Source organism: Pituophis catenifer, unplaced genomic scaffold (genome assembly GCF_029215685.1).
Source record: "Pituophis catenifer annectens isolate HBS135680 unplaced genomic scaffold, rPitCat1.0.hap2 SCAF_4, whole genome shotgun sequence".
NCBI classification, from domain to species: domain Eukaryota; kingdom Metazoa; phylum Chordata; class Lepidosauria; order Squamata; family Colubridae; genus Pituophis; species Pituophis catenifer.
The window spans coordinates 1,790,701-1,804,254 of NW_027256884.1; the positions used below are offsets into that span (position 1 = coordinate 1,790,701).

The following is a 13,554-nucleotide window of genomic DNA, read 5'->3' on the forward strand; positions in this document are numbered from 1 at the left end:
GGGCAGGTTTGAATTGGCAATGAAAGGCAGAGTTGAGAACAGATCTGGTAAAATAAAATTTAAATTGTCATAAGCTCCTATTCCTCATTCTTCAGTCACTGGAACCAAAGAAAATTCCTCCAAAGAGGATGTAACAGGATATTCCATGCTTTAGTAAGAAATCACTCCCAAAAGCTACATCATTAGAAGCAGGGTCTTTAGGGACATGGTGGCTCAGTGGCTAAGACGCTGAGCTTGTCGATCGAAAGGTTGGCAGTTCAGCGGTTCAAATCCCTAATGCCACGTAACGGGGTGAGCTCCCATTATTTGTCCTAACTTTTGCCAACCTAGCAGTTCGAAAGCAGGTAAAAAATGCAAGTAGAAAAATAGGGACCACCTTTGGTGGGAAGGGAACAGCGTTCCGTGCGCCTTTGGCGTTGAGTCCTGCCGGCCACAGGACCACGGAGACATCTTCGGACAGCGCTGGCTCTTCGGCTTTGAAATGGAGATGAGCACTGCCCCCTAGAGTCGGGAACGACTAGCACATATGTGCGAGGGGAACCTTTACTTTTACCTTTACTTATCCTGCTGGTGAGATAAGTACCCTGGAACAAAATTTCAGGTGTTGTTGACAATAGCATTACTACAACCCAGGGGTCCCCAAACTTGGCAACTTTAAGACTTGTGGACTTCAACTCCCAGAATTCGTCAGCCAGCTTTGAAGGAGAGAAGTTTTGCTGGCTGAGGAATTCTGGGAGTTGAAGTCCACAAGTCTTAAAGTTGCCAAGATTGGGGACCCCTGCTACAACCGTACCAGCAATAGAAAAGAGTGTTATTACAACCCTACCACCAATAGAAGAGAGAGAGAATTACTACAAACCTACCATTGATAAGAGCGTTACTACAACCCTACTACCAATAGAAGAGAGAGACTTATGGGTCGTAACTCCCTTGGCTGACCTTCCAGTTAATATGGCTACGCTAAAGGGGTAGGTGCAATTCTGATCAATTATTTGTAGCTCCCCCCCATTGTAAGTGCCATGTCACCCAGCCAATTTATCTAAATCCCAAACCTACAGATGTCGATGTTATCCTTGGTTTTATTAGCTCTTTTATTGGGGAAGATAATTGGAGACAAAGCCAGGGAGGTTTTGGTCCAGTTGAAGTGTTGCTGTGTGATGCAGATTTACCCATAAAAGGAGATTTGATCTCAATAGCTTATTTGTAAGTGTTGTCATAGAAAGACTGCTATCAAAAAATCTCTTTATCTGTAAGGCTGCAGGCCTCCAGTGTCTTTCAGGAATTCAACCTATTCTAGTGGTTTCAAGGTAATCATCATCTCCCTTTGCCTTGCATCCTTAAGCCCATCATATCTGAAAGGGGTGGGATGGATCCCACAGCTTGTGCCCCTTTCTGAGGAGCAAAAGGCGAAACCAATTTTATTGTACCAACTTTGGGGCTCTCGAGGCCTGCGGCTAGACAACTATCCCTCTTTTAACAGGAAACGCAAAATTTTCTTAAGTCGTAGAATCAAACTTTTATTTTTTAAAAAAATCAGTTGCTTAAAAATTACCTACAAACTTGAAAGCTACGTGCAAAACAAAATTTTAAAAAATACAGAGTTGTTTGAATCACAGCTGCTTGTAGAACCTCTCGAATGATAAATATGCAGGAAAAGAGTACACAAACTACACACAACAACGCCTCAAAAGCTTCCCAGTAAAAAAAACAAAAAAAAACACACACAATGCATGACGAACCTGTCTGGCGACAATTAAGATTGCTGTATGAGAGACAATAAATCTGCTCCAATAAAAAAGGCTGATCTTGTGTGTTTCTAGCTATACTGTCTTCCTGTTTTGTAAGGATTTGTGAAGTCGCAGCTTCCTGGAGTTTTTAATCTAGCTTTTTGCTGATCTGATCTTTCATCAAGGATCTGGAAGAGAGTATTTTTTTTTTCTCTTTTTAAAGCCGGCTTCGGCACCCAGTTTTCTACCTTTCTTCTCAAAAAGAGTCTTGGTGGTGCAGCAGACTAAAGTGCTGTTAAGTAGCACCAGCTGCCTGCAATTACTGCAAGTTCAAATCTCACCAGGCTCAAGGTTGACTCAGCCTTCCATCCTTTCGAGGTAGGTAAAATGAGGACCTGGATTGTGGGGGCAATAAGCTGACTTTGTATAAAAAAGAACCCCGCTTAGGGGGCCCCCGAAAGCCCTACTAAGCAGGTATATACAAAAGTATGAAAGCTATTGCTTAATGCATTGTAAGCCGCCCTGAGTCTCCGGAGAAGGCCGGCATATAAATCGAACCAATAAAACAAACAAACAAACAAACAAACAAACAAACAAACACTTTCTGTCTCTAGCCGAAAGGGAAGATTATGGAGAAATGTTCCTACATCGATGGTCTTCAGCCAGGCCAGTGTTGAGAAGGTCCTACTTGAGACACAAATGTTTACAAAAATTGATGTGATGTTAATGAATGTGGGTTGGGAAGTCACTTGACTCTGCCTTATAGAGTCCTGATATATTTGATCTATTTATTAGCTGTGAAGATTTTGCTACGTGATCCATCACCATCTCCAATCATTTTGCCTTGAGGGCATCTCTCGCAATGGAAGCCGAGGTATCCTATAAATGGGGGAAGCGCCAACTCAATCATGGTAGCCCTTGTGAGGTTTGACTGAAGCTGACATCCCCAAAGATGAAGCAGGTACTTAAGTCAGTGGATAAATGCTTAGGGCAGGGGTCTCCAACCTTGCAACTTTAAGACTTGTGGACTTCAACTCTCAGAATTCCTCAGCCAGCAAAGCTGGCTGAGGAATTCTGAGAGTTGAAGTCCACAAGTCTTAAAGTTGCCAAGGTTGGAGACCCCTGCCTTAGGGAGATAGATAAGGAGAAACCAAGTCCTTAAAGAAAGAAAAGAAGACTTTTGCAAATCAACAAAGCAAGACTAGCTGCCACTTTGGTCAATCAGCAAAACAAAGGAAGCAAGGACTTGGAGGGATAAAAGCTTCTGAAGCACACCCACTCCTGGAAACCAGATATGGTGGCTTCCCATCCTGGCTTGGTTACAGGATTCGGGTTTGGCTAGTCTAGAGAAAAAAAGGACCAGGGGTGACATGACAGCAATGTTCCGATATCTCAGGGGCTGCCACAAAGGTGAGGGGGTCAAGCTATTCCCCAAAGCCCCTGAAGGCAGGACAAGAAGCAAAGAAAGGAAACTAATCAAGGAGAGAAGCAACCTAGAACTAAGGAGAAATTTCCTGACAGTGAGGACAATTATGGTTTTCCTCCAGAAGCTGTGGGAGCTCCATCTCTGGAGGCTTTTAAGAAGAGACTGGACAGCCACTTGTCTGAAATGGTCTAGGGTCTCCTGCTTGAGCAGGGGGTTGGACTAGAAGACCTCTAAGGTACCATCCAACTCTGTTACTCTATGCACTAAGTTCCACCAACTTTCCAGAACTAATTCTGAAGACTGCAAGAGAAACACCAGATGATTTGTGGTTCTCACTGGAAACAGAACATTGGATTATGTTTGGAATTGTCTGCTTTTGCAATTTTGTTATTTTTCCCCCCTTCCTATCACTATCAGCTATATGTCTATACACAAAGTTTCTTCTACTTGGCTTATTCTAAAGCTTTGCATCTGTACTCAAATTGTTTTGCTTTGCGCAGGTCGCCCTCGGGAAGTGAGGGGAGCCGAATGTCAACTTGCAAAGCTTTCAAGTTGCCATGAGCAGGAGGGAGGGAGAACTGATAGAGCTGATTGATTTCCCTAACTGAAGTGCATTCCATACATTCTTCCTGACCGCAATCAGAAGGAGGGTGTTGGATTTCACAACCAGCCAAAGTGGTTAATTGGAGAATGTGATTTATGACATGGCCAGGGAGGAGGGGAGAGACAGGGTCACAGGGCAACGTAAATCTACGTGGGATTAGTTCTAACTGCATCCGAATATTGCCGAAATGGTGCTCCTAATAAATGACTGTATTTCTTTTGAAGTTCGGCTCATGGCTCATGAATTAATTAGGGCATCTTTCGGAAACTTCACAAACTACTTATGGTCAGCTGAAAATGTGTCCCACTTCTAATTATTCTGATAAACAAGCATGCAAAGGCTATTCTCCCATCCCATGGTACGTTCTTGGAAAACAGTTTTCAAAGGCGTAGCTGTGTCATTTGCAACCACAACACAAGTGTAACTTGGGTCCCTAAAGGTAAACAATTTGCAGAATAAATGTATTCATTCGTCTTTAAAATATTATCAGATTTCTCTATTGCTCAAGAGGCTAGTCGTAGTAGGATAAATTCAACCCGGGATTAAATAAAACTTCTCAATTTTATTAACATGATTATATTTTTATAAAATGCAAGAAGTTACAAGAAAAGGCCATATGTTAAAAACCCAAATACAAGTTTATTCTATAAATAATTTGTATGCCATAAAACATACCACAAAAAAATTAGGTAGCTTTCCAGAAAAAAAATCTTTTTAAAGCAAGGAAGACGGGCTGATTAGAAAAACGTACTCTTTTAATGGTGAGGGATTTTTTTTTTTCCAAACGTTGTCAGCTTCCTGGCTGCTAATCGCTTTTATCTTCATTTTGATAATGCCTGTATTCAGGCTTAAGCTCCCAAGTACTTTTGTGCGGCCCCTTAAAATTGTAGATGCCAATTTCTCTCAAAATTTCCTTTAAATAGATCTGAAAGAAAGCAAGAGAGATGGACTGAACAACATAGTATGAGCACAGGACATACTTTACGTTGAATCCAACCTTATCCCCTATTCCAGACCCCAAGGATAATCTCCCTTCAAAAAGACATACATTTACACCAAGTTGAAGGTGGAGCTTAATTCATTTTTCTTCTTCCTCTGAATTTAATGGAGGTGGGGGAAAGGAAGTAGAGAAAAAGGGTTTTGTATACCCGCATTGAAGCGGGTGAGCTCATTATCAATTATCAACAGGATATAAACTTCACTCAAATCACCCATAATTATGTACCAGCTGTGGACGCAAGCTATCAAACCGTTATTGCTACCACAGAGAGGAGGGGTGTGTGTGTGTGTCAGTTTATTTTCCAAAGAATCAGAAGGCAGGACAAGAAGCAACGGATGGAAACTCATCACGGAGAGAAGCAACCTGGAATTAAGGAGAAACTTCCCAACAGTGAGGACAATTAACCAGTGGAACAGCTGGCCACCAGAAGTTGTGAATGCTCCAACACTGGAGATTTTTAAGAAGAGGTTGGACAACCACTTGTCTGGAATGGCATAGGGTCTCCTGCTTGACAGGGTTGGACTAGATGACCTCCAAGGTCCCTCCCAACTCCATTATTCTGTTCTATATTCTATATGTTGATATTTACTGCATTAAAAATTACAGAATACCAGAGTTGGAAGGGAGCTTGGAGGTCTTCTACTCCAACCCCCTGATCAGGCAGGAAACCCTATATAATTTCAGACAAAGGGTTGTCCAATCTCTTCTTTAAAATCTCCAGTGTTGGAGCACCCAAAACTTCTGAAGGCAAGCTGTTGATTGCTCTGTCAGGAAATTTCTCCTTAGTTCTCCTGTAGGTTGAATGTCTTTTCCATTTAAAATTGAGATATCTCTTAATATTTTTTTTAAATGGACAATAAACCAATTACATGTTTGCACAATTTTTAATGGGAACTAGCTGGATTTTTCTTTAAAAAAAAAAAATAATGAGAATAGGATTGTTTCTATTATCCTCCATCCTGCCTGCAATGGATAGGCAGCAGCTAAAATAATGATGATGATGATGATGAAGCCAGATATAAATCTCTTTAACATCTGGCTTAATAGAAGCCAGCTGGATCTTCATTGTAAGCACTTCCTCTGCTGGTTTCCAGAATAGTTGCAGATTCAAAGCAGCAAAGACTTCAGATGTGCGAATTCTGTGTGTCTCGGGATGCCAGGCTCTCCAAATATTTAAAGCACTTAGTCCCCTTTGAAGAAAGCAGTTAAAAGACTAAAGGCAATCTCCAAATATTGCAACAACCCCCACGAGGGGGGCAGCAACTGACCACCTGAGTCAGCCCCAAATAAAAAATTTTGGTGAGCAAGAACAGAAAAGGATCCTCTCAAAGGAGAAACCGGACAATCGAGATCAAGGGTGGTAACTAATAGCACTCTGTAAAGCCTTAGTAAGGCCACACCTGGAGTACTGCATCCAAGGTCTCTTCCAACTCTCTTATTCTAATTTCAGCAGGACTGGGAATTACTGATTCTCATAGGTCCTTGTCCTTTAAATAGTCCCTCCCTCCCTCTCTCTCTCTCTCTTCCTCTCTCTCCCTCCCTCTCTTTCTCTTCCTCTCTCTTTCTTCCCCACCTCTCTCCCTTCCTTTCTCCCTCTCTCTCTCTCTCTTCCTCTCTTTCTCCCTCTCCCTCTTTTCTCCCTCCCTCTCTCCCTCTCTCTGTCCCTTTCTTCCCCACCTTTCCCCCCCCTCTCTCTTTTTCTCCCTCCCTCCCTCTCCCTCTCCTCCCACTCCTTCCTCTCTTCCCCTTTCTCTTTCTCCCTCTCCCTCTTTCTCCCTCTCCCTCCCTTTCTCCCCCCCTCTCTCCCTCTCTCTCTGTCCCTTTCTTCCCCACCTTTCTCTCCCTCCCTCCCTCTCCCACCTCTCCCTCCCTTTCTCCCTCTTTCTCCCCACCCTCTTCCTTTTTCTCCCCACCCTCTCTTTCTCCCCTCTCCCTCCCTCCCTTTCTCCCTCCCTCTCTCTTTCTCTCTCCCTCGCTTTCTCCCCTCCCCCTCTCCCTCCTTTTCTCCCTCTGTCCCTCTTTCTTCCCCACCTCTTTCTCCTCTCCCTCTTTTTCTCCCTCCCTCCCTCCTTTTCTCCCTCTTTCTCCCCACCCTCTCTCTCTCTTTCTCCCCTCTCCCCCTCCCTTTCTCCCTCTTTCTCCCCACCCTCTCTCCCTCTTTCTCCCCCTCTCTGTCCCTCTCTCTCTTTCTCTCTTCCCCACCCCTTTCTCCCTCCCCCTCTCTCCCTTTCTCTCTCTTCCTCTCCCTCCCTTTCTCCGTCTCCCCCTCCCTCCCTCCCTTTCTCCCTTCATCCCTCTCCCTCTCTCCCCCTCTCTCTCCCTCCCTTTCTCCCTCTCTCCCTCTCTAATGACTGGTTTCCTCTACTTCTGTTTTCTTCTGTAGTCAAATAGGCTTTTGCCGTTATCAAAGAAAAGGAAAGACAGAAACAATGTGATGAAACCATTAATTAAGAGGAACTGATTAATTAAAGGACATTTCAATTGCCTGGCCTCGCCAAGCAGGAAAAAATTATAGTTAGAAGAAAATGTACTTTCCAGAGGAGGAACGTTCCAATTTAAAGATGTTGGAGCTGCAACCGTGTGCTTTGAGTAAAACATATACTTAATAAGTAGACTTGTATTTATCACTTGCTTAGATTTATGTCTCTGTCACAACTAATGGATCCACACTCAAGTGGATTTAGAAAACAACAGGATCAGCCTGCACTAGTGGGAAAAGGAGGAGGAGGAGGAGAAGAAAGGAGGAAGGAGAAGGAGAAGGGAGGAAGGAGAAAGAGAAGGAGAAGGGGGAGGAGGAGAAGAAGAAGGAGGAGAAGGAGAAGAGGAAAGAGAAGGGAGGAAGGAGGAAGAGGAAGAGGAAGAAGAAGAAGAAGAAGAAGGAGGAGGAGGAGGAGGAGGAGGAGGAGGAGGAGGAGGAGGAGGAGGGAGAAGGGAGGAAGGAGAAGAAGAAGAAGAAGAAGAAGAAGAAGAAGAAGAAGAAGAAGAAGAAGAAGAAGAAGAAGAAGAAGAAGAAGAGAAGGAGGAGGAGGAGAAGGAGAAGGAAGAAGAAGGAGAAGGAGAAGGAGGAGGAGGAGGAGGAGAAGGAGAAGGAAGAAGAAGGAGAAGGGGAGGAGGAGGAGGAGGAGGAGGAGGAGGAAAAGGGAGGAAGGAGAAAGAGGAGAAGGAGACAGTGGAGAAGGGGGAGGAGGAGGAGGAGGAGGAGGAGGGGAAGGAGAAGGAAGGAAAGGAAGGAAAAAGAGGAGAAGGGGGAGAGGGAGAAAGGAAGGAAGGAAAAAGAGAAGGAAGAGGAGAAGAAGAAGGGAGGAAGGAGAAAGAGAAGGAGCCACCCATGACCTCAAAGGCCACGGATGATGAAGACAGAAGACCATGGAAAGAGGAAGGGATGGCCTCACATGGGCTCCTATTGAGATATCGGATGGCAATTCCAGACATGGAGGAACAACCGAAGACTGAGAATGTCCTCAAGTGCCCCAAACAACCTTCCCTCCTCCCACCCGGCCCAACAAGCCAAGGCTACACACCAGCAATACAACTTCCCCAGCGGTCGCTCTAGCCCCCATCGACCCTTTACCCTAAGTTCTTAGGATCCTTCATCAGATGTTAAAAAGGATCATCACTGCCAAAGCAGATCAGGAACATTCTCAACTCCAGAAGCCAAATGGGGAGATGCATTGTGGAGAGTTTTAGCAGAAAAGAGCTGTTTTAACTCCAGTGGTCGGTAGTTCCACAGGCACATTTTTAGCCTCAAGAAGGTCTCGCTTTGCTAACAGCTCGGCTTGCCTCACAGAAGCCAGTGGGAAGCCTCAAGCGTTGCCGACACCACCACAGCCGCACCTTAAAGTGTGAACTCTAAGAACTTCTGAAGACGTTCTGTGGATACTACATATAGGCAAGTCCTCGACTTACAACAGCTCATTTACTGACTCTTCGAAGTTACAACGGCGCTGAAAAAAGTGACTTAGGACCGTTTTTCACTCTTATGACCATCGCAGCATCCCCCGTGGTCACGGGATCAAAAGTCAGGCGCTTGGCAACTGTCTCATATTTATGACAGTCGCAGAGTCCCGGCGTGTTCTGCCGCAGCTACGGATCCCAAAGGACGCAGCGCACACAAAGTCCGCTCAGACCTTGGTTTATTGAATAAACCATTCTTTTACAACAGCGGCTGTTAATTAACTGCATTAACAGCCGCCAAGAATTCAAAGAATAATATCTGAAAGGTTACTGCGGTTGGCAGAATGCCCAGAAGCAATTTGCAGGAAGCTGATAAGGAAGACAAGACGCGAAGGAATGTGAACAAAGTTGTTCCCTGCAAATTGCCTCAGTCGATCTTGCTCCTTAAACAGGCTAAGGGAGTGGCCAATTAGCCCCAAGCCTTACTCTCGAGGAGACCTCCTCCTGAGGAGCCACTCCTGCCTTTTGGCAGCTCTGCACCAGTGCATCGAGAAGAGGCTCCTCCTCTTCTTCCTCTTCACTCATGGAAGCTTCTGGAGGTTCTGAAGGCCCTGGCTGAATCCCCGCCTCTGGCACCACATCTTCTCCAGCCTCCTCATTGTCCGACTCGAGTGCCAGCTCCACAGGCTGCTGGCACAGCACCACACCAGCCTCCTCGCTATCCGAATCAGCTACTAGCTGCACAGGCCGCTGATGGGCCACAACACAGGGTCACACGATCCCCTTTTGCGACCTTCCAACCAACCAGTGAAGTCCATGGGGAAAGTTGGATTCGCTTAACGACCAGCGACTATAACTTCCCAACGGCAGGGATTCACTTAACAAATGTGGCAAGGAAGCTCGTAAAATGGGACAGAATCCACCAAACCAAATTTTTTTTTCCCCACTTGTCAAAACAAATTCTGGGCTCGGTTGTGGACTAGTTGTATGACACAATGCGTAAAATTCATGACGGAGACAAGCGACGGCTTGCCTCCTTCCCAGGAGTCAGTCAAGAGAGAGACAGGTGGGAAATTGGGAGAACTCAGAATACGACAGACTTTATTAATCTGTGTCTCTGTTTTATCCTCCGAAATTAACGTTCCCTTTCTCTAGCCATGAAAAAATTAAATCCATTAAAATTTACTCCATCCGCTCAAATCCCTCCCACACCAACTCCCAGCTTCTGCGTCAATATTCTCCTCTTTTCTTGCCTTCCTGCAGAGAGGAGCAAAACCAACATCTGTCACGGAGAAAGAAAACAATTAGTAGCTTCTCAGTTTTGTAGGAGGCGAAGGAGTTTGAACAGGAGTTGCCGGAGGGGAGGCTGAGAGCCGCTGTTCGGTGTCTAGAAATAAAATAAATATCTACGGCTCGGCTTCTCCAGAGCAACAGCTCACAGCTGCGGGAGAAACATTTCAATATATAGCGACAGATTCCTAAACAGCTACTCCACACCCTTTGTTGTGGTCCGCCAGCGGCCTGCAGAGCTGGCAGCGGAGTCGGACTGCGAGGAGGCTGAGGAAGAACATGGGCCAGTCTTGGAGGCTGGGGAAGGCCTGGATGAGGGCTCTGCGTTGGAGGCAGAGATGGGGCCAGGGCCATCGGGGAGTGATGCGCGGACTTCGGCGCCTCCAGAGGCTGACAGTAGAGAGACAGAGGAACAGGAGGAGCCTGTTCCTAGTGCAGGTATGAGAAGAGCTGCCAGAAGGCAGGAGCAGCTAAAGCAGAGAGGACGACTCAGGAGTAAGGCCAAGAGATGGTTGGCCCCTCCCATAAGGCTTAAAAGACCAGCAACGGCTCTTGGGCTCTTTGTCGGAAAACAACGTTGATAGATTTGCTTCTTCTCTTGCTGCATTTATTTCTTGTCTGTGTCTTCTGCTCCTGAACTTTTGCCAAGAAAAGCCTTTGACAGGTTGCCTAATTAGACCAAGATTGGTGACAAGTCTGAAGAACTGTGTTACGAAGAATTTGTTTTGAATTAGTTTGGAATACGCTGAGAATGAGTTAATTCTCAGCTGTGTGTTTGTTTCAAACTTATTGCGTCTGACAATACCTACTTGGGCCTGGGTCACCACACCCTTCTACGCGGAAGAGGCAAGTGTACGGATGCAAAATAAGACGGTGCAACTAAGCCGAGGTCACTGGAGGCCAACGACAGAATGAACCCCCTGCAGAGATCTCTTTGTCAACTGTTCAGTTGTGGGGATGAACTTTCCCCACCTGTGAAAGTAGATGACACGGGGGAACGATCATCTACAGGCGTTTTTGAATGAGGTTGCGGGAGGAGGCTCTTGAGAGTCCCCTGGACTGCAAGGAGATTTACAGAATGTGACTCTTGTTTAAAGTTAATTCTCTTATCAGAATAACAGAGTTGGTGGGGGACATTGGACGTCTGCTCAGGCAGGAAAAGTTATACCAGGGATGGCGAACCGTCGGTGCTGAAAAGGGAGCCTGCACACTCGTCTGGCCCGCAACCCGGAAGAGGAACTGCCCAGGGCGCATGCGCACGCCCGAAAATAAACTTCCGTTTTCCAGCACGGTGGCCAGTTAGTCTTCTGGTTACTGGCATGCACGCGTGCACGACGATCAGCGGCACACATGCTCATGCAGGAAAAACGGAAAACCTGCTCTTCCAGTTTCCAGCACTGCTGCACGCATGAAGGCCAGCTGATCGTCATGCACACATGCGCGCCAGAAATGCGGAAGAAGAACGGGCTACACCGCATGTGCCAGACGACATGGCTCCACGTGCCACTTCAGGCCTTCTGCCATTTCTGACCGAGGGCAGCCCAGTCTCTTCTTCAAAGCCTCCCAAGTGATGGAAGCTCCCACAACTTCCGAAAGCAACTTCTGTTCCATCGGTTGATTGTTCTCACCGTCAGAAAATTCCTCCTTATTTCTAGGTCGAATCTCTTTTTCAGATTAAATCTGAGCATTTAATAAAATATCTCTTAATCTTAACAAGGAGAGATCCAACTTAGAACTAAGGAGAAGATTCCTGACAGCTAGAACCATCAGTGGAACAGAAGTTGCCTCCATAAGTTGTGGAGGTTTTCAAGAAAAGATTAGACGTTCATTTTTTTATTAAATTTGATCTATATGCCGGCCTTCTCCGGAGATTCAGGGTGGCTTACAATGCGTTAAGCAATAGCCTTCATACTTTTGTATATTTATACAAAGTCAGCTTATTGCCCCCACAAACTAGGTCCTCAATTTACCTACCTTAGAAAGGATGGAAGGCTGAGTCAACCTTGAGCCTGGGGAGATTCGAACTTACAGTAATTGCAGGCAGCTGAATGTTAATCACAATGCTATCAGTCTGCTGAGCCACCAGACCCTTTGACCAGGATGGGATAAAGTCTGCTGCCTTGGGCAGTGGTGGGTTGGACTACAAGACCTCTTGAGGCCCCTTCCAGCCCTAGGTTTCTATGCAAATCTATGATTCCTCTTTTCCAACACTGTACATAATTTGTTCTTGAAACTGTCATCTTATACTTTAGTAAACTGTGATATTTTTCATTTATGTTTTCTGGGATTGCACCCAATAAAGCTATTTGTGGTTTCAGCTCCTGTTTTTATTCTTAGCATTTACTTACCACTGGCTGTTTGGTTATATCCACCAAGTCTTTGATGTTGTAATACTGATGTTTCTCAAAAGCAGAAAATAGCATGTCCAGCACCTGCTGCTTTTCAGCCCGGGCCCGTTTTCCATCCTCTTTCTTCTTCTTGTCATACTCGATCTATTAATCGAAAGAACAGAAGAAGAAAAATACATATTTTCAACCTAGTTCGGGAACGTCGTTTAACTGCAACCACATAAAATAATCCAATTCCTTTCACTTTTATGGTAGCCCAAAGAGGGATTTTAGAATATTTTGATAGAACTGAGTTTTTTTTTAAGGTTTAATTGATCCCATCAAGCAATTCAACCCAATCATGTGACATTCAAAACCATTCTTGACACAACAAACCAATTTTAATGTAAGACACAACAAAAGAGAATATTTGTAGCTAAGGACTGAACTGTGGGGTCCTTGGTGCTCTCTGAGCTGGGTTATTTTCTTGCAGATGTTCCATTACCCAACTAGGGAACATCATCAGTGATAGAAAGGAATGGGGCTTGCTCTAACAAAGCCTTCTAGACCTGATGATGTTACCTAGTTGGGTAATGAAATGTCTGCAAGAAAACAACCAAGCTGAGACCATTGAGGAATCCACAATCCTCCTCTTCCTCTGCTCTACAAACCCCACTCCCTTCTAGCACTGATGCCATTCTCTAGTTTGGTAATGAAACGCCTGCAAGAAAACACCATACTCAGAGAGCACCAAGGATTCCACTGTCATCATTCCTCCTCCTCCTTCTCTACCCCCACCCCCACCCCTTTATAGCCCTGATGATGTTACGTAGTTGGGTAATAAAATGTCTGCAAGAAAAAAATTCTACAATGTGCAGAAATGGATATGATGATGCTGGAAATTAAGGAGAGGGAAGAGTCGGAAAATTATAGAGTGTGGAATAAACTATATGATTGGTTAGAAAAAAAGAAATCAAAATAACAATTCGGAATGTTAATTTAAAACTAGGAAGTATAAATTGCTGAACAGTGTCAACTGGATGATGATGGTTTTGTAAATAGATACTAATGTAAATATAAGTACGTAGATGAAAGATTGAATAAGAAATAGAGAATACATATCCATGTTGATACAGTAAGCTGTAAAATAATATATGATGTAATGTTATGTTTGTTAGGTGTTTTTAATGTGTTTTTGTTTTTTGTTGTATTTTTCTTTACTTTGTTTTTAAAACTTAAAAACTCAATAAAAATTATTTTTAAACGAAACGTCTGCAAGAAAACAA

General features: G+C 44.7%; 1 protein-coding gene across 2 annotated transcripts in view; it reads right to left on the reverse strand.

The window, feature by feature from the left end:
- Positions 1-4,299: 4,299 nt before the first annotated feature.
- Positions 4,300-13,554, reverse strand: part of GTF2F2 (general transcription factor IIF subunit 2) — a 66,383-nt gene continuing 57,128 nt past the window's right edge. For both annotated transcript variants that reach the window (XM_070942968.1, XM_070942967.1), the window contains 2 exons: positions 12,290-12,433; positions 4,300-4,682 (listed from right to left, as the gene is read on the reverse strand). In XM_070942968.1, coding sequence (XP_070799069.1) covers positions 4,563-4,682; positions 12,290-12,433 — 264 coding nt within the window. In that variant the 3' untranslated portion in view covers positions 4,300-4,562. The remainder of the gene's footprint in view (positions 4,683-12,289; positions 12,434-13,554) is intronic.